General features: G+C 45.5%; 1 protein-coding gene across 3 annotated transcripts; it reads right to left on the bottom strand.

Annotated features, from left to right (window-relative positions):
* Positions 1 to 20557, bottom strand: Naaa (N-acylethanolamine acid amidase). 3 transcript variants are annotated; one of them, XM_076926511.1, is made up of 11 exons: positions 20270 to 20556; positions 19212 to 19376; positions 15034 to 15160; positions 8373 to 8463; positions 6241 to 6317; positions 4645 to 4817; positions 4464 to 4526; positions 3560 to 3626; positions 2769 to 2797; positions 1312 to 1392; positions 1 to 710 (listed from the first exon to the last, which is right to left on the bottom strand). In XM_076926511.1, exons 1-10 carry the CDS (start codon positions 20488 to 20490, stop codon positions 1317 to 1319), a joined length of 1089 nt encoding a protein of 362 aa, XP_076782626.1. In that variant the 5' UTR covers positions 20491 to 20556; the 3' UTR covers positions 1 to 710; positions 1312 to 1316. The 3 variants fall into 3 exon arrangements, with proteins under 3 accessions (XP_076782626.1, XP_076782628.1, XP_076782627.1); XM_076926513.1 differs by having other exon boundaries at positions 566 to 710; positions 19212 to 19432; positions 20270 to 20550; XM_076926512.1 differs by lacking the exon at positions 1 to 710 and having other exon boundaries at positions 1310 to 1392; positions 20270 to 20557.
* Between the last annotated feature and the right edge of the window lie 5917 nt (positions 20558 to 26474).

The raw sequence follows: 26474 nt of genomic DNA, 5'->3' as shown, positions 1-26474 counted from the left end.
TGCAGCTAGCATTTTTTGACATTTTATTTTAACAAATGATAAAGAATGACAGGAAATTATTTGGTGTCATACAATTTTCAAAAGTAGTAAGAAAGTAGTTTTATTTTTAATAAGGCCCACATTAAAAAAAAATACATTAGAAGTTTACAAAAAGTGAGTTTCTACTATATAAAGCACAAGGTCAAAGGTCAGAGGAACATATTCTCAAGCAAATTCTACTCAAATTAGAGGTCTCCCCTCTTCAAAGAAAACCTTTGTCTATCATCTATCTATCTATCTATCTATCTATCTATCTATCTATCTGTCTGTCTAATGGTGCAAACTCTGCTGCTGAGCCTCACCCCAGCCTTAGGAGAAACTTTCTTATGGGGCTAGTATACAAGGCTTCCCTCCACAAGACAGCCATCTTGTTTTTTTCTTTGGTGGAAAAGCAGGAGTGCGAACACAGTATCACAGGACACTTGTGACTGGTCGGGTGCAGCCTGACCTCTGAGACCAGTTATCTGAGTTGTTCAAGCCAGGGTGGGTTGTTAATGAAGCTCAAGGAAACCAGGAAATCAGGAGGATGCAAGACAGTGGCCTTCTGTCCTCTTCCTCCAGATATGTGACGAGAGACCTCCCCCTCCACAAGGCAGAAAAGCTCCCTGAGAAGGGAGCTGGCCTTGCTCAGGAAAAAGACATCTAAATGCAGTTTTTTGATGATAAATCACCTGGTAGGGAAGAAAAAAAATACATGCTTTTAATTCCAACAGTAATTTTTTTTATAGTCCCATGATAAAAGATTGACCTACCCATCAGGCCAGGCTTAACCACTCAGAAACCTGAGCAGAGGAGCCCTGACAACTGGTACTGTCCAGAGGTGGAGTTCAGGGACACAGGAAGGAGACCCCAGTTTCCTTACTTCTTTCCTTTCCCTGTGGGTTCACTGGTGCCTTCAGGTAAATTCTATAGGGGTCCTTTGCCCTTCAGGATCTGCCTTCTGATGCTCAAAGACACCGGGCCTCATGATTGCTCTGGAGACTAACTGGTCTTCCTAAATATCTGCCCCTCCATATTTGAGGAGGTGGCAGCCAGCCTTGAGAGCAGAGTTTATTAAGGGGTGCTGGGCAGAGACACAGAGAGTTCAGTGTCATATAAACTCTTTAAAATAAGATACCTACTGATTGGGTAGCATATGCTAAATGCTTGTCAGAATATATACAGTACTTTTAAGTCTTAGGGAGGTCATCATCGTCTGTGAGAAGCACTTGTCACCCTACCCAAGCAGTAATAACCTGCCAAAGTCTTTGAAGCCGGGACACACGCACTCACCGGCTTCAGCTTGGGTTTCTGATCACAGTCATGTACTTGTTAGGCTCGGCAGCACTCATCACTGTAGTATAAATTGTGTAGCTGAAATAACAAGACAAATTCTTACATATAAGTCACCTTCTCTAATATGATACCCTCCTGCATCTCCTGGGATACAGTATAAGGATGCAGGATAAGGATGCAGGATTAGGATGCAAAGAGGTAGAATTTTTAAAACATAAACCAAGAGGTCGAAGTGGTTTGTCTTCCTATTCTGAAAATGTGGGGAGCTGACAGAAGGCGGCTATCATCCTTGCAGCCATCTTGAGCCATATATCCTGACAAGAGACTTGCTTACAATAGCCTATAACAGCTGAGCACACTCTGATAACATCTTGCTTTAGATACCCAGGATCTTCCCTTTGGTGTGTGAGACTTAAAGGTGTGATATAGAGTAGAGCCAAGACTTAAGGGCGTGACTTAAAGAAGTGATTTAGAGATAAGGCCTAAGGGTGTGACTTAAAGGTGTGACTTAAAGGCGTGACTTAGAAGTGAGGCATATAAAAGGCAGGCGAGAGGCAGACAGAAGAAATTATTAGTTATTAGGCACTTAGCACTTGGAGAAAGAACTTGGAACTGGGAAAGAGACTAGCAACAAAGAACTAGGAATTAAGACCTGAGACTTGGTGCTAGGAACTAGGGACTTGGAACTAGGGACCTGGAGAGAAGAAGAGAGACTGAAGAATCAACGGGATTGAATCACACTCTGCCTGGTCTCCATTCTTCGAATCTGTCCTCACTCTCTCTCTCTCTCTCTTGCTGAACCCCGACCTGCGGACTGGAGCAGCTTGGGGCAGTACAGGCTCTAACAATTTAGCTCCCACCCCCAGCCCTGCTCTATGCATCCACCAATTCTCCTATCCACCACCCCGCCCTGCCACCTCCCCCAAGCCAGGGTGTATGTCTGTGAGGTTGAAACAAGGTAACCAAAAAGCAGGCTAAAGCTCAGCCTCTATTTTGCGCCTCTATTTTGCTACGGCTCACTGCTCTCCACTGCTCACCTCTGCACAAAGGCACGCTAATCTGTCAGTCAGGGAGTGCCTATCTAGAAACTGGCACTTACCTAAACTACATCAACTCATTTCAAGGCTTAACCCTGCAGAACCAGAATGGGGATAGTGAGCAGCCAGCCCATGCATGCCCTACCAGGAGGAGCTACTCTGGGTCAGACTCCATTCTTCCTCTATCCAAATCTAACCACCTGCAATTCCTTGAAGACCAGCTCCGACTCACAGAGCTCTTTTTTGTTGCACTTCCCAGCATGTTAATTGAAACTCCTCTGCTTTCCCCCATGTTTCTTTAACTGGCATGTAGGCAGGTGGCTGGGCTAGTCACCTGATAGTTCCGGGGCTTTTGACATGGCCACAGTAACATTTTTCCTGGTGAAAGAGAAGGGATGTGCTGAACACATAACTTACTTGTTATAAACAGGAAACACGGATAAAACCTGCACAGGAAAAATCGAATTATGAAAATAGAAGAAACACACGTAGAGTATGTGTAAGAATATAACCACTGGCCTTGTGACGTGGCTCAGCAGGTAAAGTCTGCCAAGTCTGCCAAGCTTCAGTCCCTGGAACCCACATGGTAGAAAGACAAAAACAATTCCCACAAATTGTTCTTTGACCTCCTTGTGTATGGTGTGGCATGAGCACACACACATATCACACACACACACCACACACATGCACACACACCACACACATGCACACATACCACACACACACATACCACACACCACACACACACACACACCACACACCACATACCACACACACACCACACACATGCACACACACCACACACATGCACACACACCACACACATGCACACATACCACACACACACACCACACACCACATACCACACACACACCACACATAGATACACACCATACCGCACCACACACAGATACACACATTTTATATATATAAAAAAAGAATGTAGCCACTTAACACTTCAGTGTATCTCAGGATAATTCAGCCCTGTCCTTTCTTTTTAAAACAATGAACATATTAAAGCTATGTTTATTTCTCTCAATATGAAAACAAACTTAGGTGAAGGCGGATACTTTAACCTACATAGAGCCAAATTCAGAAAACATCACATGCTTTTAAAAATGTTTTCAACAGTATAGAACTTTTGCTGCAACATTTCTCCTGATTTTAGAGGTTTACACCCCAGGTAAGGTAAGCATTGAAAGAGTTACCTGGAAGAGGGTCTCCAGACCAAGGTGAGCTTGCCCTGTGGCATTTAGGGCTTTGATGGCTGGTGTTCTATAAGAACAATGGGCAACAAGGGTCACTAGGTGCTTCTGAAAACCCCAAGTCTCATCAGATGTCATTTTGAGAGCACAGCACAAGGCCCAGACTCTCTCAAAACAGATTCCCGTTTCTAAGCTTCCTTCCTGTGTCTGCTGGGTCCCACTTGCCCTGAGGTTCATTCCACTGGACTCCCTCAACCTGGGGCAGTTGCTGCAGAAATCGACTGTAGCCAACTGTGTAGGGCAGTAGAGATGAGTGAGGTATGCTTACTTCCTGTAACCAGATGACTCGTGTGTTTCTACATTAGAAAGCCCTTGTATCAGCAGGCTAATTGACTAATTGGTTTATGGAAAATGACTTCCTTCCAAATAAAGCCTTACAACTGTAGCCCATTAGTTAGTCCCTCCCTCGAACCTACAGGTAGATGAGCAAAGGCCCCAGGGGCCCCACAGAGTCACTGGTGGGGTTCATGATAGGATCCAGTGCTCCTTGACCCCGAAGCCAGGGCTAACCTCATCCCTCCAGCCAATACCATCTACTAAGAGGCCCTCCCCACTGCTTTTCCACACCCTGTCCAGGCCCTAGGTAGAGGCCAGGTATATTTTCTGGAAGGAGACAGCACCAGGAGGCTTCTGCTTTCCCTGTTGTAGGAAGGGGATAGTCTCTTGACCATGAGAAACATTGGAGTCTATACATAGGGTTTGGTGTCATGTCTCTGATCCTAGGACAAGGAGGCCAAGGCAAGAGGATTACTTTGAATTTGAGGCTAGCCTCGGCTTTAAAGTAGGTTCCACATTAGCATGGTAAGGACCTATCTCAAAACAGGACAAGAAACCAAAAAGAGTCTACCTTCGATCATCCATCTTGGGTACAGGCTTCCAGTGGTCATAATTTGTCTCAACTCGGAACCACCTGCAATATAGTACATTAACTCGTCTTATCCAACAACACTTAGAAGAAATATTAAATGTAAAAATAACTCCTACTTCAGCAAATGAAGATTTGATAAAGAGACTGTAATTCTACTCACGCTCCATTCAGAGGGTCAAGAGGCCAAATGTCCGCCGGGCCACCTCTGTTCCTGGTGATGACTAATCCCTCCTTAGGCAATGTACCCCCGACAATGTAATAGACATCAGCTATGAGGGGAGTCTTGGCCAGCGTGTAAACAGCCGCTTCAAAGTTTCCTGACTCACTCAGGGTCTAAACAAAAAACACAAATCAGTATTGGCAAGCTCATCTAAGAGGAAGGCCCAGATTGCAGGACACACATTCCAAACCATGTGCTATAACTATAATATATATAAATATGCTAATATATGCTAATATATGCTAATATATGCTAATATAATATATAAATATGCTAATATAATATGCTATAAATATGCTAAGCCATGGCTATAACCTGTAACTCCTCTGGCTTTATGCGGTTGTCATGGAGACTCCTAAGGGAAGAACAAAACTCCTCAGCTTTAGCTGAGGAACTTCCAGCAGTGGCAGGAATTTCTCTAGGACAGCTTGTCAGCCAGTCCTACACTGGGCTCACCTAGACCTGGTATGAGACAGACCACACCTCACATTCATTTATCTTCCCTATAGCCCCTGTTTGGAAACTCCTCTGTTCTAGGCGATGTGCTTCAGAAGAGCCAGGATCTCATTCTTGCTCTCAAGAAACTTTCTGATAACATAAAGACGTCACCAGGCAATGGTGACACGGAGAAGTAATCACGGAAGCCACAGTAGGGAACCTATCTGGAGCACAAGAGCTCAAGGACCAAGAGACAAACAGCAGTCACACTGTGAGAGTGGCTACAGGCTGTGGAGTGGTTGTGGGACTAAGATCAATGGACTCAACTGGCAATGGCTTGGAACTGTGGCATTGTGGCGCTGGAATGAGGAGACAGACCAAGTCTGGGAAAATGTGCAAAGGTCTAAGGTGAGCAGTGAAGGGGGGTCACCTTCCTTCCAACTCCCCAATTCCATTTGGGTCCCTTTGCTAAACTGAACTGCCAAGAACACCTTGCAGCATGACCCTCTGGCCCCTCCACCTTCATGACCACTGCTGGTCATTTTCTGAGAGAAGACATTTTACAGTCCACGACCTATTAAGACACAGTGATAAGAAAGGAGCCAGATGACAGGACAATTCAGAAGCTAGGGTCACCAAAGGCTCTCTCATATGGCATGTACCCACAAGACCTTGAGAAGGTATTGGGAGCTCCCCAGCCTGGTGCATGTTGCTGGAAAGATGAGATATCTTTATTATTCTATTTACATTTGTTTTGTGTGTCTTCTTTATGCCTCCATTCACCCCTTCCTTATCCCATTACTCTTCCTTTAAAGCAGCCGGGCACCTCTGTACAGATCAGAGTTAAGCTGTGTACAATTCACACCGGATTCTTGTCTCTATTCCAATAGTATAGACCTGCCCTTGTGACCGTTAAGTAGTATCCAGCTTTATCGCTGGTGTTTACTATGAACGTCACAGATGCGTCTCAAAACTCTAAAATGCTTCTTCTTAGGGAACAGGGATCATGTGAAGGAAGCGAAGCTGCACAGCGCGGTAGCTCTGTTTAGATGAGCGTGGGTCCGAGGCGAGGCGGAGGCCACACTGCAGGCTACTCACTCTGCGGATAAGCCAGCTGATGGGGGAATGGCCCAGGGAAAGCGCCGCGATCATATTCTCCCACCACCGGCCTTTATCTGCGTGCATAAAAAAGCATCGGTCAGCCCACGGTCCAAACACCATCCACATGAAAAATAATCTTAATTAATAAAGTTTTCTTATGACACTTATTTACATACTTATTTTTACTGTGTGTTTAGGTGTGGGTGCCACAACTGCAAGAGTCAGTTTTCTACTATGTAGGGTCCTGGGAATTGAACTCAGATCCACAGACTTGGCTGCACGTGCCTTTATCTGCTGAGTCATGTAGCTGGCCCCCATTCACAAAATTTGTTTTCTTTCCGATATTATAAGCTAATATGAAAGAAAGTTTAGCTAATGAAGAGTGATTTTTTTTTACTAGTGTCCAACTTTTGAAGGCCTGAATTTCTTCCTTAAAATTTATATATTTATTTAGTGCGGGAGGGCACACAGAGGTGGGGTGTTTAGCAAGCCTAAATATGACAGCTTTTCATCAAATGTGTATGTTACAAACTAAATTGCTCATGTTTCAATAATCACTTTAACAAACATTTTAATTCACAAGACGATGGAATCAAAGCCAGTCAAAGCCTGTCATTTAAATAAACATATACACTTGCAGACACACACACACACACATACATATGCACTTTAAAAAAAAAAAAACCCAAAACAACAACAACAACAAAAAAAACCACCTTTTAACCTTGTCATGTTGTGGCTGAAACTCAGATTCATTCATGACTGATGTTTGAAAAAATGTGAATAAATACACAGGGATAAAAGCTGAATTCTGTATGTGAGAGAGAGAGAGAGGAAGAGAGAGACAGAAAGAGAGAGAGAGAGAGAGAGAGAGAGAGAGAGAGAGAGAGAGAGAGAGGAGAGAAGAGAGAAGAGAGAAGAGAGAAGAGAGAAGAGAGCTCACCCAAATGAGTCAGGGGTCATCAGATGAGGAATGTCATATGAATGCTCTTTGCTCTCCAAGTCCCTAGAAACAGCTGTAGGAGGTCGCCTCTCTCTGGGCTTTCCACATATTATGGAACTGAACACTGCTTCCTTGAAGTTTGGGTAATGAACGTGGAGTTCTTAGCAAACAAAACAACTCAACTAACTGGCCCAGGCCCCAGAGATGAGCCTGAGAAACCCCTCCTACCACTTCATTTTGTAGTCTCAGTTTTCAGCCTGTGTCCTGCCTGATCTCTAGAATCAGCTCTGCCTGCTTCAAGAAGAAAATGTTTGAACACCTGCATGTTAAATCCAAGAGGTTCACAAATGTTGCTTGTGGACAGAAAAGAAAAATGGATCTCTGGATGATTTGGATAGCTCCCCCGTGTTCTTCTGACTCTATCTTAACACAACACACTCCAATCTCTACCGAGAAGCCAAAATAAGGATCAAAACCATAAACCAGGCCTAGGCATGGTGGTGTGTCTACAATCCCAGTTGATACAAGGGGATCCTAGTGGTGTGTGTGTGTGTGTGTGTGTGTGTGTGTGTGTGTGTCTATGTGTGTGGGAGAGAGAGAGGAGGGAGAAAGGAGAGGAGGGAGAGACATAGACACACACAGAGACAAAAAGAGGCAGAGAGAGACAGAGACAGAGAAAGACAGAGAAAGACAGAGATCTGTTTACTCTTCCACCTAAAACTCTCTTATGGCTTCTTTTCTGCTTAAAAGTCCAGGTGCTCATTGTGGTCAGAATCTCCTCTGCACCTCCAATGTCCTCCCTGCCGTAACTATGCAGACTCTGTCTCATTTCTGTGATGTACCAACAATGACACCTGTAGTCTTTTCTGTGGCTTTCAGACCAACCAGATGGTCTCCTCTGGCCTCTGAAGATATAGGCTGGGATCACAAGGGTCCGGAAAGGCCCATCCCGCCATACCTCTGTGCCTTGCATCAGCTCTTCCTTCACTCCTGTGATTCTAACCAACACCGGAGATCACCCTCAGCAGTCAAGTCACAGGCTACTTTCTGTCTCTCCTCAGTGAGTGGAAGTCCCTGGTGCTGGAAGGTTCCTTCCACGGATTCTGCTGGTTGAGCCAGTGAAGGAAGCACCCAGAAAACCTCAACAAGATTTGCTTTAAAATGCTCAAGAGTTTGTTTTAATTACCTCGTTCATCACCAGAAATTGTAAACTTGTATGGACTTTGACCTGTCCACAGTCCTACATAGCCAACAAAAGTGGTCCCCGTGAATACAATCTGAAATTGGGAAAGAAAAAAAAAAAAAGCATTACTTTACTACGCAACAGAATGATCAGAATGATGCTGAAACCACTTGATTTCCCTACATTCTCCTGCCGTTTTTGTGAGTGAGGAGTGAGTGAGTGAGGAGTGAGTGAGTGAGTGAGTAGTGAGTAGTGAACAGCGAGTAGTGAGTGAGGAGTGAGTGAGTAGTGAGTAGTGAGTGAGTAATGAGTGAGTGAGTGAGGAGTAAGTGAGTGAGTGAGAAGTGAGTGAGTGAGTAGTGAGTAGTGAGTGAGTAGTGAGTAATGAATAGTGAATGAGTGAGGAGTGAGTGAGTGAGGAGTGAGTGAGTGAGGAGTAAGTGAGTGAGTAGTGAGTGAGTAAGTAGTGAGTGAGTGAGTGAGTGAGTAGTGAGTGAGTGAGTAAGTAGTGAATGAGTGAGTGAGTGAGGAGGGAGTGAGGAGGGAGTGAGTGAATAGTAAGTGAGGAGTGAGTGTGTGAGGAGTGAGTGAATGAGGAGTGAGTGAGTGAGGAGTGAGTGAGTGAGGAGTGAGTGAGTGAGGAGGGAGTGAGTGAATAGTAAGTGAGTAGTGAGTGTGTGAGGAGTGAGTGAGTGAGGAGTGAGTGAGTGAGGAGTGAGTGAGTGAGTGAGGAGTGAGGAGTGAGTGAGTGAGTGAGTAGTGAGTAGTGAGTGATTAGTGAGTAGTGAATAGTGAGTGAGTAGTGAGTAGTGAATGAGTGAGTGAGGAATGAGTGAGTGAGAAGTGAGTGAGTAGTGAGTGAGTGAGTAGTGAGTGAGTGAGTAGTAAGTAGTGAGTGAATAGTGAGTGAGTGAGTAGTGAGTGAGTGAGTAGTGAGTAAGTAGTGAGTGAATAGTGAGTGAGTGAGGGAGTGAGGAATGAGTGAGTAGTGAATGAGTGAGTGAGTGAATAGTGAGTAGTGAGTGAGTAGTGAGTGAATAGTGAGTGACTGAGTGAGGAGGGAGTGAATAGTGAGTGAGTAGTGAGTGTGTAAGGAGTGAGTGAGTGAGGAGTGAGTAGTGAGTGAGTGAATAGTGAGTAGTGAGTAAGTGAGTAGTGAGTGAATAGTGAGTGAGTGAGTGAGTGAGTGAGTGAGGAGGGAGTGAAGATGAAGTGAGTAGTGAGTGAGTGGGTGAGTGAGTAAGCGAGTGAGTGAGTGAGTAAGTGAGGAGTGAGTGAGTAGTGAGTAGTAAGTAGTGAGTGAGTGAGTGAGTGAGTAGTGAGTAGTGAGTGAGTAATGAGTGAGTGAGTGAGTAGTGAGTAGTGAGTGAGGAGTGAGTGAGTGAGTGAGTGAGTGAGTGAGTGAGTAGTGAGTGGGTGAGTGAATAGTGAGTTGTTAGTTGTTGAGCTGGGGCTTTACTATGCAGGCCAGGCTGGCCGTGAACTCAGAGATCTGCTTACCTCTGCCTCTCCTGAGTGCTGGGATTAAGAGTGTATGTCACCATACCCAGCTTCCTGGATTTTTTTTTAGAGGTTTGAACATAACAGAATGAAACTCTGAAACAGGATTCTAGAACAAAAGTTCTTAGCCAAGTTGGGAGAAGTGTCCACAGAAAGAATTCAACAGATAGAATAAATGCATATCTACCTATCCATCCATCCATCCATCCATCTAGGTGTTTTAAGACAGGGTTTTCCTGTATAGCCCTGGCTGTTCTGGAACTCACTCTATAGACCAGGCTGGCCTCAAACTCAGAGATGGACCTGCCTCTGCCTCCCCAGTGCTGGGATTAAAGGTGTGCAACCCCAAGCCTGGCTCTCCAAATTGTTTTTTAATAAATGTGTTTGGCAAGACAAGAAGTAATTTGTGTGGTGCTTGTTACGTTATCAGAGGATTTTGCTGGTCCTTGCACATGAATGACAGTAAATACACACAGATGATTGGACACCATCCAGTGGTCATCATGCAGGAGTCGTGGTAGTTACCAGACTCGCTGCTCAGTCAGACTACTGAAAAATTTAACATAATCTACTGTTTCTAGCCTTGTGCGTTCTGTGTGTCTGTGAAACATTATTCACCCAAAAGACTTCCATACTGACAGTTAGCAAATGGAGTCTGACCAGAACATTGTTTTGAGTTCATGACAAGAGACTGATACTGTACACGTAATCTCTGTGGGGTTGAGGACATGCAAGCTCTGTGGGGGAACAAGGGGAGCAGCTTACCCATAACAGCTGCTTTACAGTTTAAATGCTTTAAAAGCCATCCTTCGGGCTGGAGAGATGGCTCAGTGGTTAAGAGCACTGGCTGCTCTTTCAGAGGTCCTAAGTTTAATTCCCAGCAACCACATGGTGACTCACAACCATCTGTAATGGGATCAATGCCCTCTTCTGGTATGTCTGAAGATGGCATATATATATATATATATATATATATATAATTAATCAATCATGTAAATTAAGAAAAAAAGCCACCCAGCTTTCCTTTAACCCTGTGCTCATCACCGTAAACCAAGTCACAAGCCACAAGCAGTGGCTGAAAGATACCTCAAGCAACCATCTTCAGTACCGGGTTTTGTTTATTCAAGGAAGAATTTAGAAGGATGCACAGTTTGCATTGTTTATAAAAGCTAACCAATATTTCTTGTTTGTTTATTTGTTTTCAAGACAGGGTTTCTCTGATAGCCCAGGCTGCCCTGGAACTCACTCTGCAGACAAGGCTAGCCTTGAACTCACAGAGATCTACTTGCCTCTGCCCCCAAGTGCTGGGATTAAAGGCATAAGCCACCAATGCCCAGCTTCACTAAGATTTCTATATTCTGAGAAAGTAAATAAACCTAGATTAGTATTGTTTTTATCTTTAAAAGAGTATCAAAGTTAGGTGGTGATACATGCTTTTAATCCCAACACCCTGTACCCAGGAGGCAGAGGAAGGAAGATCTCCATGAGTTCGAGGCCAGCCTGGTTTAGAGTGAGTTCCAGGACAGCCAGGGATACACAGAGAGACCCTGTCTCACTAACAACACAAAACAAAACTTTTTGTCTTTTTTTTTTTTTTTTTTTTTTTTTTTTTTTCCGGAGCTGAGGATGGAACCCAGGGCCTTGCGCTTGCCACAAAACAAAACTTAATGTTAACTGATAACCTTGCCTGCAGGGTTCTTCATGCTCATGTCACCTGCCTGTGACATAGAGTAACTTAGGGTGATGGAACTGTCGGGAAGAAGGCATTCGTTTCTAAACAAGCTCCCCTAGAGTTTCTAAATGCCCCCTTGAAGGCCCCTGTCTCCATCCCCAGGAGTTGCAGTGGGAGCACATTGACCCTGCAATTGAAACAGGAGAGATGGCTCTGTGGTTAAAAGCATAAAGCATATACTGCTCTTGCAAAAGACCAGAGTTCAAATCCCACAAAATCCTACAGTGGAGTTAAAAAGAAACAACTTAAACAAACAAACAAAAAAACACCACCAACAACAACAACAACAAAACCCACAAAGCTCTTCTAGGGGCTGGAGATGGAGCGATGGCTCAGTGGTTAAGAGCATTTGCTGCTCTTCCTGAGGACATGGGTTCAGTTCCAGCCCCTCGTGGTGGCACACAGTTGCTTTCAACTCCAGTTCCACGGGATCTACTGCAGGAACCGGTGGGTGGTACTCGGGGAAGGTCCTCCACTCGGGAAGTTAGGCGCTGTGCCAGGCCCCAATAGACACAGAAAGTCCAGGAGTCCAAGATCTTTATTGACATGACAGATGATAGTTGAATCCGGATGTGCATCCCCCACTTAAGCCAGGGGAACCTGACTTAAATAGTGAGGGAAAAGGAAGGAGGGACTGGGAAAAGAATACTTAATTAATTATGCCCTCTGGCCTTTAGGTAACTCATTAATATGGAAATCTCTCTAGGGCTGAGGCCTGTAGTCATGCCCTCTACCTGTGTTGATGACACCTCTTTGTGACTGAATGGCTCAGATCAAATGGAGGTCTTAGACCACACATCAGGACCCTAGGTTCTGGGGGCGTGGCCGAACACCTGCCATTGCCCCATTTGGCCGGAGTTCAAGGCCTACGCCACACCAAAAACCAAGACACCCTACACGGCCCCACAATCTACCTCCTTCTTCTGGCCTCCAAGGGCACTTGCACACACAGTGGTGCACCCGCGTACACTCAGTCCCATGGACATACACATAAAATAAAAAAAAAAAATAAAAACCTAAAGCCTCTTTCAAATTCAACCATAGAGGAAGATGAAAGGAACCCCAAAATCCCACAATCCTCCTGTCAAGTCATTCACATGATACGCCCTCAGTCCTGGGGGAGTCACACCCTCACTCCCAAGGAGTCAGGAACAAAGTTAGGAAAGCCAAACCACATTTTGCTTGCAATTGTTGTTCAGAGAAGCTGTAAGGTGTCGTTCTTTGCAGTTCTGCATTTTATTTCTACATAAATGTACTTCCCAACCAGCTCTTCCAAGGCAGTTAACATAAACCCTCATCCCATAATGCTTGGAATCTAACTATGGCTGATCGATGGCCCCTGGGAAAAACCTAGCAGGAGGCTGAAGGCTGAGATCTGGCCCACCTTACAAAGCTCCACTCCTACGTGGTTTAGGGCACATGAGTCTGTTAGGCCTGGAGTGACCTGCTGAGCCATCTCTCCAGCTCTGTACAACCTGCTCTGAAATTAGCAAAAACATTTTCTTACATAAGAGTCCTCTGTACAAAAACAACACTCAGGCACGTAAGCTGCATGGATTGGGAAGAATCACCTAAGCACCATAAAAAAGCCACTATACACGCTATTCCCGTGGGATCTCCAGCATATGCAGGAGCTAGTGAAGCAACAACCATTGAATAAATACTTTAGGTTGACTACACTTAATTATTGGACTAAGAATATTTCCTCCTTATATATCATAGAAAGCATAAGGTAGTAAACTCACACAACCACTCCATCATTTCGTAGGATATTTTAGCAAATTTTTGCAGCTTAGGGGTCTGCAGAGAAGACAGCAGTTAAGAGCACTCGTTGCTCCTGCAGAGGTCCTGGGTTTGGTATTGTGAACCTACTTAAGGCAGCTCACACACAACCACTGTACCCCAGTTCCAGGGGACCTGGACCCCCTTCTGGCTTCTCCAGACTCCTGTATGCACGTGGTCTCACACATTTACACATAAAATAAAAATAAGTAAACAAATAAGCATTTTTAAAAAGAACTGATTATGTATTTGTATTATCACTGATGCTGCTTACAATTGTGCTTTTGAGGTGAACAAAAAAGTCGTTGATAATGTCAAAGTAAGTGAACAAAACTGAGGGGAGAAACTTTCATTAAACGTTTCTGTATTGCTTGACTCTTTTATGAGAGAAAGGTTTTCTCTATCAGGTGATCAAATGAGTATTCAGTAAATATGTTTCTGTTATTGCTGAGTCAACTGCAAAATGCAAAGAACACAGAGAATATAGTCCTTGTCCTTAAGGCCCAAACCACGCCTTCTCATGCTTTCTGTTGAACAGCAGCGGTACACTCGGCGCATTCCATCACCACTGACTGAACCACGCTGCTCTCCAGATGCTTTCAGTCACGTGACCATAGTACATATTAGCCCCCATGAGTGCCTGATGCCATGCAGGTCAAAAGTAGGCTACAAATCCCCTGGAACTGGAATTATGGATGGTTTTTAGGTGCCACGTAGGTGCTGGAACTGAACCCGGGACCTATGTAAGAGCAGCCAGAGTCCTTAGCCACTGCCATCCCAGGATTTAGACACAGTTTATCCAGACCTACAACAAGCTTTACACCGAGGACTTCATTTCATCTTAACAGCGATTTCCATGAAGCAAATGTTAACGTCTCTGAGCTAGACCCTGCGAAACCGGATTGGGTAATTCTCAACGGAAATGGCAGAACTGTGCAAACGCAGGACTACACCACCTTAACGCTGGGTGTCCCTTGCCACCGTACAGCCCTTGCCTGTTCCAGTAGCCACCAGAATAAGGAGAGCAGAGGAAGGTGCAGAGTACCCACAACCTTTGCAAGGCTGACCACGCCCCCCAAACAATGTGCCTAAAGAAAACTGGTCTCTTTAAGTCCACGCCCCTCAAAACAAAGACTGACCTCCTAAGGGCACAATCAATATACACCTCTCGCGGTTTTTTCACAGGAAGTTGATGGTTTGAGGATTATTTATTATCAAGGAAAGGGACTCGCATGTGCCACCGTGCACGTATGGATGTCAGAGGACAATTTCAATTTCAGGTGTCACACCTTGCCATCCACGGTCCTTAAGGGATGGTCTCTTATTCACCACTGTCTATGCCAGGCTAGCTGGCCTCTCTCAGAGCTTCTCATTGAGTTACACGAGCACTGGAATCAGACACCTGTTACTAAGTCCTGCTTTGTATGGTTTTGAGGATCCAAACTCTGGTCCTCGCACCTACACAGCAAGTACTTCATCCACTGAGCCATCTCCCCCAACCTGCTGTCTAGCTCTTTCAGGGAGAAGCGCCTAAGTTGGCAGGGCTAGCAAAGAGCTCCTATTCCAGATGAGACACCCTGCCGATTTCTGCATCTCGTCTGCATGGCTGTTCCTGCCCCCGATCTCTGCATCTCGCGCGCATGGCTGTACCTGCCCGTTCTTTACAAACTGCACGTCTGCCGTCAGCTTTCGTAAGGCATTTCCAAAAGGATAGTCCAGGTTCCGGCCATGATAAATACGGCCTTGGGAGTCTTGGGCCACAATACTGGTGCAGAATCTGAGCAAAGGAAAAGCCCAACATGAATGAAGGCAACAAAAACAAAGACAGTGAGATTTCTGTCTTTAAAACAAACCCTCAAAGCATCAGGTTTTCTTGCTTATTACTGGCATAAATGGTATAATATGCTCTTGTACAAGAATACTGAACTGCAGTTCCAGCCAGAAAATACAACTGGACACAACGCATCTAGACCTTGTCATCGGCCCGGCCCGCAGGATGCTGATATGTATGGATATACCAAACGAGAGTTTCATCTTCTCCCATGTCCCTTGTGTATGCAGGGCACAGCTAGACTTCTGAACTATGTTCATCCCTCTGCTTGCTGGTATGTTACCTATTAATACGTTATTGTATATCCCAATTAGCTAGCCCAAGCTACCCTGTCCCCATTATTGTTAGAGCTAATACACACACACACACACACACACACACACACACACACATACACACGTAAAAATACTAATTAAAATAATTAAGAGGAACTCTAAGTTGGGCATAGTGACAGAAGTCTTTAAACCCAGAACTTGGGAAGCAGAGGCAGGTAGATTTCTGTGAATTTGTGGCCAGCCTCGTCTACATAGACAGTTTCCAGGCCAGACAGGGCAATCCTGTCACAAAAATCAATCCATCAATTTTTTAAACAAACTTTTCTGTATTACTGATTTTCTGACCCAGGATTACTTTAAAAATTTTTTTAGCTTTAATTTAATTTTTGTAAAGATTTATTTATTTATTTTATGTATATGAGTACACTGTAGCTGTCTTCAGACACACCAGAAGAGGACATCGGATCCTATTACAGATGGTTGTGAACCACCATGTGGTTGCTGGGAATTGAACTCAGGACCTCTGGAAGAGCAGTCAGTGCTCTTAACCACTGAGCCATCTCTCCAGCCCTAATTTAATTTTTAAATCAATGTTACATTTATAATTAGGAAAAAACAAGTATTACCTCACTGGTTTGTCTAAAGAAGAAATTTTGGTGATGTTTCAATTCTTAAGGTTTCTGATCTTGACCTGGAAGGCTCACGTAGGGTTGGGGAACCAGGTGAGTTGGTAAGAGGTTAACATTTGTAAAAGTGGTCTCAAAGTTGATATTTTCTAAATGGGGGCAAGGTAGCCATCATTTCCAAATTGTTTTTAGGCATGCCCTGGGACTTGCCATCTAGACCAGACTCTTTGTCCCAAGTGCCAGGATCAAAGGCATGTACCACCATTCTGGGGTGCAAATCTTTCAATGTGACCTCTCCTACAGGAGCACAGGGGACAAAGACATTTGTCTGCTTTGGGAGAGGTACTTTGGGCATGGGGAGACTTGTGGTGAGCAGCCTTGGAATTCACCAGCTCCAGGACAGCCAGCAAGTCCCCTCAGAGGCTTGATTTCCACACCATAACAGACAATCCCACCTTCTCCACGGGGTTGTGCTCCTAGGCAGCTGCGGCCAGGAAGACTCAGTGGTGCACAGTCGGTACTCACACACACCCAGCCTTCAGGACTGAGAACAGAGCACTTTCTACCTGAACCTGAGGGCGCTTTAAAAAGAAATTAGGCAATTTAAGAAACATCTTAATCTGAGACACAACATTAGAATCGTTTTACTCAAATGCTTGCTTTAATTTGCTTGCATCACAGACTCGGTGAGAAATGCTCTCTCATTTTTTTCATTTAGTAAGCCAAAAGAGAGGACACCATTGGAGGTCAGGGAACAGGACAGTAAGGTTAATTGAGTCCCCTTTGAGCAGTGAGTTGAGCAGAAGCTCCTTCCCCAGGAAAGGCAATTAAAATGCTTCTTAGGAACTGTGCTCGTCTGAGGTTAGGAGGTTGCCATAGAACCATTTGTTATTCCAAGAACTTCCCTGCCTTCATCTTTTTTAAAAAATCTCTTTAATTAATTAATTTTTGAAAGAAAGAGAGAGAGAGAGAGAGAGAGAGAGAGAGAGAGAGAGAGAGAGTGAGTTTCTCTGTGTAACAACCCTGGCTGTCCTGGAACTCACTTTGTAGACCAGACTGGCCTTGAACCCAGAGTTGGAGTGCCTGCCTCTGCCTCCTAAATGCTAGAATTAAAGGCGTGTGCACCTCTTGGGCTTCCCCTCCTTTTTCTTAAGGTAGCCAGAAGCTATAAGCACCTACTGGATGTCCATGCAAGGTGGGAAATAAGTGTAGCACTTTATACTGCAAGCACTGTGGAGGCTGAGACAGGGGGATCAACAGTAGGAGGCCAGTTGCAGTCACACAGGGCAACCCTGACTCAGCTACAAACAAAGCAATCAACCATCTGAAAGGCAGAAACCTAGGTGGTCCTCTCTCCACCCCAGGATCTTTGCTGAATCTACAAATGGTAAAGGGTCCTCCTGCCCTCTGCCTAGGATGGAACCTTCCACATCAGTGGGGATGTAGGATGCCAGAGTCCTCTGTGGCTGAGGCCCCCTCGAGAGCAGACTCCAAAAGAGTAGTGTGAGAATCAGCACAGTGAGGTTGCATTGAGGACCACACCAAGGGCTAAGGAGAGCCTCACATAAAGGAAAGGTGAGCCCACTGCAGGGTCACAGCAGGAGGATGTGTGAAAAGAATATAGTTCCAAACACTTCTTGGACAGTGCGTTTTGAGCAGGGCTTTGGGGGAATGTTTGGGTAGATTTGCACCTTTCTGTAACATATGGATGCCAGAGGACAATGGGATCTTCCTCTACTGATCTTCTATCTTATTTATATTAGTGTGGGAGAGGGGAGTGTATGTGTCACACAGTGTGCTTCTGGAGGTCAGAGGATAAGCAGCTGGGATCAATTCTCTCCTGCCACGATGACATGTCTCAGATGACCTCAGGAGCTCACACTGGATAAGCACTCTGAACACCCCAGGCTATCTCTGTGGCCTCACACTTTACCTTCTGGAGAGTTTCTCCTATCAAACTTGTTCCCATAATCCCCCTCTCTTCTTTCACCCCAAGGATTGAGTTACAGGCACACGTGGTGCACCCAGCCAGGGATCTGAATTCAGGCACTGTGATCTACATAGCCTTCTTCCCAGCTCTGGGGTAGTTTTTGCGAGGTCGCCTCACAAACCACTCAGACGTCGATCTCAGGCAAACAGGGCTTGTTTATTGAACACACACCCCAAGACTGATCGATCAGGGATACAGTCTTAACTCAGGAGCAAACTGCAACCACCAGCCAGAATCCTACAGAGCTCTTAAGCCTGAAATCCACAAACATCTGTGTTAAGGTATTCCGCCATTTGGGATACAGAGGTAAGGAATATCCTTAGGAACATGCCCCACACTTATCCTGTTCTCATTGGTTGGGGTACTCAACTGTGGTGGGGGACTTGCCTTGTCTAACATTGATGTCTTAACTTTTCTACCAGGATGTACTTGTCTCTTTCTGTCTTAGTAGGACGTCAATTCCCAGGGAGGTCTTAGGAACTTAAACTTTATTCTATCCCTACTCAAAATGGAAGTCTTATTCCAAATTGCTTCTTATATTGGTGCAGGTATCTCTTTTATGTTGGGGTCCCTCCCAGGAGCAGTTTATAAAGGCAAGAAGCCATAAAACTTCGTACATAGGTGCTGCTGGGTGGTTGGTTCTGGTCTAAGCTTATTGTGGCTAACTGTACAAAGCAGTTCTAACTGCCCTCTATTGTGATCGGTTTCCAAGAACAAGGCACAGAACATAACAGAATAGGCAGCCAGCTTCCGAAGGAGAGAGTTTCCCAGTAGCAGCACTTGAGAAAGTGTTCTTACATCATTAGTAACCGTGCAAAATGCCTGGCTATCCAGGCAACAGTTCCTCGGCCTTAACAGTTTGGAAAGTGTGGTGCCATGTAGATCGCTGATGAGATAAAAGTAAGCTTCCCTCTGGAAGTCCAGCAGACACATGCTGTTCTGATTTCCCTGGGGAGTCAGAGACCTAAGGTGACTTCCAAACTGCAGTCATTATCTTGTCTTATTATCTCAAAGCAAACATATCTCCTCCATTCATTGTGGGTGCCATGAGTCCCCAGTAGGTGACAATTAATTGACTTTAACCCATCCTAGCATGGGGCACTTACGCGGAAGCTTCATAGGCCAGATTGACCAAGATACCATCAGCCAGGCTGAGGTTGAGGAAGTCACAGATGCCGCGGATCTCGTCAGTGAAGGGCTGAGGCAGGAAGCGCTCCATCTTCCACACGACTTCTCCTATCATCTCGAGTACCCACTGGGGAACCCTGTTGCTAGAAACAAAAAAGCACGACGGCTTGTTTCTCCTCTCAGAGTATGGACAGGGCTTCTGTGAGTAGACAAGGGGAGAGGAATGTTAAGAATCTAGATTAGTTTCAGAGCTGAAGCACTGAGCTGTGCTGCTCCAATTCCCAGCGTCCAAACCGGAGGGAATAAACTGGGCACAGTACTGGGCTGTGATCCTAGCTACTCAAGCGGCTAGGGCAGGAAGATTGTAAGAAAGGGCAGCTTATGTTTCACAGCGAGATTTTCTTCCTTCCTTCCTTTCTTTCTTTCTTTCTTTCTTTCTTTCTTTCTTTCTTTCTTTCTTTCTTTCTTTTCTCCATCATAACATTTCTATTCATTGTTTGGGAATTTCATACAATGTATCCCGGTCACACGCTTCCTATTCCTCTCGGGTCCACCCTCCACCTTTGCCCCACCCCCTCAAAAAACAAAACAAACCACCAAATCCAATTTATGCTGTCCATATACTCATTGGAGTATAATCAAACTCCCAGCTCCCAGCGAGACTTTCGAAATGAAAATTATAAGGGCTGAGATACACCCAATGGTAGAGCAATCATCACCACCTCCAGTGACAACCTCCATGGAGAGGAAGGCCAGCCAGGCTGGTCCGGGACGAGGAGGCTCGTGGGCTGCATGTCCTACGCTGCAGTTTAGCATACTGGGTGACATCTTGTACTTTACCCTGACCCGGAAAACCTATGGTAGAAGTGCGCGCAACCGAAGACCCACTCCCCACCCCCCAACTTGAGAGCTGAACCGGCCTTGCTGTGTCAGCCACCTGCTGGGCGCTGAGCAGAGCAGCGGACAGGGCAGGGGTGCAGCACCGAGGAAAGAGCAGAGCCCCGTTGCAAGTTCACCAGACCTGTCCCGCGCTCACCCAATGACCTGCGCCACCGCGGCGCGGAGGAAGTCTGGGTCGTAGTGCCGCAGCAGCGGCAGCCAGCGCTGCTCCGGGGCCGCGTCCAGACTGACGTTGAAGAGAGGCGGAGTCCCGGGGACGAGCGCCGACAGCCATGGACCCGACAGCGACAGCAACAGCAACAGAGCCAGGGCCAGGTGTGCCCCATGGCACGCGGCCCGGGTGGCTAGGGTCCCCATGGCTCGGACTGCTGAGGCCACCACCCGACCAATGAGCTTTTGCTGTGCTGGGTAGGCGAAGTAGGAGGCATGGGGTGGTGCTAGCACTGAAGGCGGGGCCCCAAGCACTGACACCGCCTTCTGTCCCAACGGGATCAGGACGGTTTCTCACAGCTAGAGGCAGTGTCACACCTCTGTGGGCTAAGAGTGTGAGCTTTGATATGTATGTAATGTGTAAAAGGCTAGGAACGGATATAGTTAATAGCCTGGTAATTTGTGTGCTACATGTAGGGCCAGGCCTCACCCGAGCCCCCCAGACTATAAGTCTATCCTAGATTTCCCAGACTCCTGAGCAGTTTCTCCATCAACAGAACCTATCCTTAGAGGAGATGTCACATGTACTTTGTAGTTTGGTGACTCTGAAATATGTATGACCAAGACCACACCTGACCCTGCCCAAGGCACTTAAGATGCTATAAGCTTTATTGTGCACATGAGGTTGAGATCATTGTTACCAGGAAATTTCTTTTTCACAAAATTAGGCTGTACTTAAACACCTAAAGAGTAAGCTGCTCAGGGTCAGACTCTGTTTGAACCAGCGCCATCCCTGGGCTGATGATCCTGGGTTCTATAAGAAAGCAGGCTGAGCAAGCCAGGATCGTGCTAGTAAGAGCACCACTCCATGACCTCTGCATCAGCTTCTGCTTCCAGGCTCCAGGATCTGGTTCCAGGTTCCAGCCCTGCTTGAATTCCTGTCCTGATTTCCTCCAATGATGGACTATGATCTGGAAGTGTAAGCCAAATATGATGGTTTGTAGATGCTTGGCCCGGAGAGTGGCATGGTTAGGAAGTGTGGCCCTGTTGGAGTGGGTGTGTCACTGTGGGTGTGGGCTTTAAGACCCTCATCCTAGCTGCCTGGAAGCCAGTATTCTCCTAGAAGCCTTCAGATGAAGATGTAGAACTCTCAGGTCCTTCTGCACCATGCCTGCCTGGATGCTGACATGTTCCAGCCTTGATGATAATGGAATGAACCTCTGAGTCTGTAAACCAGCCCCAATTAAATGTTGTCATTTATAAGACTTGCCTTTGTCATCACAGTGTCTGTTCACAGCAGTAAAACCCTAACTAACACAACTAAATGTAACCATTTCCTCCCCAACTTGCTTTTGGGTCATGGTGTTTTGTAGCAGCAATTAAAAACCCTAACTAAGACAGCTTCTGAGTAGAGCTGAACTGGATTCCTTCTTGCCTGACACATTGTTTCACCGCTGGCTGTAGCATTTGCAGAGACCCCCACATGGCTGTAAACAATGGAAGATCTAACTGCTTTTTTAGCAGAAAAAATAATAAATTATGAATGGTTGAATAAAGAATGCAACATTTGAAAAAAATGGGAAATTCATTTATGAAGAATTTAATGCTGGGCCTGGGGAGATACCCCGCTTGGAAAAGTACCTACTGCTCAAACATGAGAAAACCTGAGTCTGGATCCAGCACCCACGTGAAAAGCCAGGCCTGAGATCCCAGTGCCAGGGAGGCAGAGAGTGAAGGAGCCCAGGCCAGTCCACCCCAGTGGCATCTTGCTGAGATGGAACTAAACTGCACATACAGTTTATTCAAATTAGTGAGCACCATGTTCAGCCAGAGCCACCCTGCCTCAGAAGAAAGCAACAGAAAGTAACAAAGACACCGGATGTCAGCTTCTAGTCTCCACGCGCGTGCACACACACACACACACACGCACACACACACACACGAGTCAGGGTATTAACACTGGATTGGTAAATGTCTTCTCGTGCTCTATATTTGTATGTTAAAAAGTCATGGTTATAAAATGTTTTATCTTTTTTTAAAAAAGGAAGGTTCAGGTATCCTTGAAACAGGAAGTTGGGATGAGTGCATTTACTCCTAATTTTCTTCCTGGGCCACTCCTTTAAACTTCTGCTCTTGAACCTTTCCAAGAATGACACTTCCCGTTTTGCCCTTCGGTTTTACTCCTTGGCCCAATTTCCTTTTAAGGCCTCTTTGATGCTGGTTTAGGACTAGCAGGCCCACCCCAACTGCCGCTTGCTGAGTCGGACCTAGAGCTGTTCCTGGTTCTACAAAGGATGCTTTGCATGAATGTGGAACATACAAATTACCAAAATGCCTAAAGCAGAGAAAGAGAAGCCAAGCAGATATATCCTTTCCACTAATATCCCACAACTGTTTTCATATGGCCATTTTATTTATAAAGGAAACACTATGACTATATGTTCCTCAAGGGAAAACTGTCATTTAAAGTGTGACATGTTTTCTTACCAGTACTCTGTATTATAAAGTCTCTTAAGACTTTATAGTGTATATATATACATGTATATACTCTTGTACATTAAAAAATTAAAATTAAGATATTGCTTAATCTTCTTTGCAGTCTGGGTTAATTTTACCGAATTGTCATGAGTTGATGAAGACATCAATGTTTCCCCCTCCACGCTACCCTCTGTGTCATAAAGAGCTTTGGGGGATGGGATGGAGGAGGAGGGATAGCTCAGTGAGTAAAACACTTGATGTTTAAGCATGAGAACCTGAGTTTGTACTATCCCATGTACACATGTTCCTGACTGTATTCTCAGAGCTGGGGTGGCAGGTGAGGGAGAAAGACAGGTGGATTTCAGGGACCCATTAGCTGGCCAGCCTAGGCAACCAGCGAGCTTCAGTTTCAGTGAAAGACTTTCTCAAAGACTCTAGGTGTGCACTAGTACACACATACACAGGACCATGTGACTCTGCCTTTGAGACAGAGCCATGCTACCTGGAACTCACTTCACAGACTGAGCAGGCTTTGAATTTACAGTCTATGCTCCAAAGCCTCCTCTGCCTGCCTTCCATCACCAGGATAGCAAGTTGCCAAATGCATACCACTGACTGTCCAGCAGCCTTCAGCGTCTACGAGTTCACTAAATTTGGGATCCACGCCATGCATGCTTCATGCTTAGGTGAATATGGTGATGCAATTTGTAAAGTTTGCTAAGTCTAAGTGTCCTTAGTGCTATGACACCCTTTTGAGTGGGGTCTTGTGTACCCGAAGCAGCCTTCAGGCTTGCTATGAGGTGCTGGGAACATGGGTGTGCACAACCATGCCTACCCTTATGTGGTACTGGGAATTGAAGCCAGGGGTTTGCATACACTACATGAGCTTAAACATCCATCCCTGGGTCTTGTACTTTTATGTCTGTTATGACAATAGCTTGAAATGTTTTAACATTTTTTTTCTTGTAGTTTCTTACTATCCCCATTCCCTAAGGTTGGATGCTAACATCCGTGTGGTCTTAACAGGTGACAACTGAAAATCTGAGTCCGAGTTTGTGAATGTGCAAGCAAGGACAATATGCTAATATTGTCATACAGGTGGAAAAAGTTTATACACATTCCAATTTTAGAGACTAAATACAAAAAAGCTGTAGTATCTGTAATATATTACATTACATATACATTTATATAATATATATACATTTATATAATATCACATACATTTATGCCGATCTATGTTCCACCCCACAGCTGAGGCATGGGAAAACACTGCAGGGCAGACTCAAAGATGTTGACTGCATTTACCCTGCACTACCACTGTTGGGTGCAAGGCTTGGGCGAAGCATGGAGACACCGCTCAGGGGGTGGAGGCTGAAGCTGGGGTTCCCTGACTACTGAGCATCTAGTCACCTCTGGAAAAACCACACAGAGGAGTTGGGAATGAAGGGTGAGGTTCATGGGCTTGTGATGAAGAGCTCAGAACCAGGAGCTCCCAAACTCCTAGACACCCAGGTGCTGCTTGGCCGCGGAGCTGGGAACAGAGTTGGGGTCCCTCAGTCTGAGGATGATGAGCCTAGGGCAGGGGGATGGGAATTAATGGCTTAGTTCATTGGCAATTGTCCTTACCTTGACAGCGGTTGTCTGGGAGCACAGAGAGGCCTTCTGCTGGAGACTTGGGCTGCAGTTTGGTAGCTGAAGACTTTCTCCATGTTCCATGTTTATCCATACCATTTATTGACTGTTCATTGTGGAAAAATGGGTACATACCGTCTTCTCAGGGCCAGAGATTAAATATCTGGTGCAAGGACTGTCCAGGAAGGGAAGCTTATTGTCTAAGCCCTCAGGGCCTAGATACCTCATTAGCATGGAGAACTCTGTTCTAGGTTATGTGACCACAGGCCATGTTTCCTGTGTGGGAAGTGTGGCATGTGTTGCAGGCCGGAATCTAGTAGGGAGCTGGGAGATGCCTACCATCTTAGATGGGTGCCCGGGTACTGGGGTCCCCGACCCACTCAACTGTACCAAGTTTCCTGGCATGGTCCACTGCCCCACAATTTATATATGTAATATGTATGTATACATATATTATAGACATATGCTGCTTTAAAAATACCTTTTTTTTTTTAACATTACTAGTGTTTATACCTCATATGTATGTTTTGAGACAGGGTGTGTGTAGCCCAGGCTGGCCTTTAAATTCTCCATCCCTTCAACCTCAGCCTCATGAGTACTGGGATTATAGGTAGGTACCACACGTTCAGCTTGTCTCTTAGCTTAAAATAACATTCCCTAACAATTGTTACTTGGGTGTGAGAAGTTCCCCACAGCCTCACTAGCTGGTGGTAGTGTTTCTGGAGCTGAGAACTTTAGGAACTGGGGGCTGGCCAAGGGTCCTGGGCTGTGTGCAATGGGGGCTTCAGGCTTTTGTTCTGTCTTCTGGTTCCTGGAGATGAGGAGTCTTAGTCACACACTGGCTCCAGGGAGTTGCCTTCTGCCATGCCTCTATCCACAAAGGTTGTATTCCTTCACACTGGGAATCAAAGTGAGTTTTTCCTAAGTTGCTTCTTGCCAGATATTTGGTCACAGCAAAAAGAACATAACCAATCTTTCACCTAACTGTAGTGTGCAGTATCGTCCATAGTTTAGAGATGCTGTATCTACTCCTGTCATTTAATAGTACTACATCGTGATCACTTCCCCCCGCCCCACCCCCAACCTGTGGCAGACACCAATCATGTTCCATGTACCTCCTCCTAGCTAGAAAGCAGCTCAGTTCTGTTGGGATGACTGCAGTCAGAAGCCAAGAGCCCTACTTCCCACCTTATCTTAGGAAGGGTGGCCAGAGCACTCCTGTAGGCTGCAGGGAATTTTGTGGACTGTTTTCCTAGGAAAAGAAGTTGAAGTTGAAATGCTGAATGCACTCAAATGAAAACTGGACATAAAATGAGCAAGCCACCGCCACTCAGCCATGCTCAACCGGCATTTGAAGCCAGAGACCAGCCTCATCATACTGAGGCTGACAAAGTAGTTTATCTATCCACACCTAGACTTATAGGAGACAAACTCTTACTTGGTTAGGATTTTTAAAATGCACTTGGTTACCTGCAGGGAAACAACCACAGATGCATGTTTTCATATAAAGGCTCAAAGAAACAAACTGCAGCTCTTGCCTCCTCAGGATCATCTCTGAGCTGAGGCTTATGGTTTTCTTCTTTAGACTCTTGTGCAAACTGTAAGCCATTTTTTTAAAAGAACCATATTAATAGTACTTTTAAAGACTAAAAGGTTTTTTATGTGTATGAGTGCTTTGCCTGAATGTCTCTCCAATACCATGTGTCTGGTGCTCTTAAAGAGGACACTGGATCCCCTGGAGTTACTTAAACCACCATGTGGGTTCTGGGAGTCACACAGATTGAGCCAGCTCTCCAACCCCTGCTAATGGTACTTTTGACAACATTGTGTATTGCTGGCAGGGCTTAGACAGGGACTTATAAGGAAGTTTCTAGACAGCAGGATGCCAGGGGGAAGAATGAGGAAGGGGAGACAAACATCTCTGAACACTTAAATTCCACTGTGCCTTGGGGTTGACAGTGCAGGCACATCCTGAAGCCTAGCTTGTGGTAGATCACTTGGGTCCAAGTGTCCTTAGCTTGATCCCAGCACCATAGGGGTAGGTGGCTCCTCCTTCTAATTATGGAATAATTTCACAAGGA

This window comes from Arvicanthis niloticus, chromosome 27 (assembly GCF_011762505.2).
Source record: "Arvicanthis niloticus isolate mArvNil1 chromosome 27, mArvNil1.pat.X, whole genome shotgun sequence".
Classification (NCBI taxonomy): Eukaryota; Metazoa; Chordata; class Mammalia; order Rodentia; family Muridae; genus Arvicanthis; species Arvicanthis niloticus.
The sequence above is the reverse complement of the archived record's forward strand: the minus strand, read 5'-3'. Positions and strand labels throughout refer to the sequence as shown.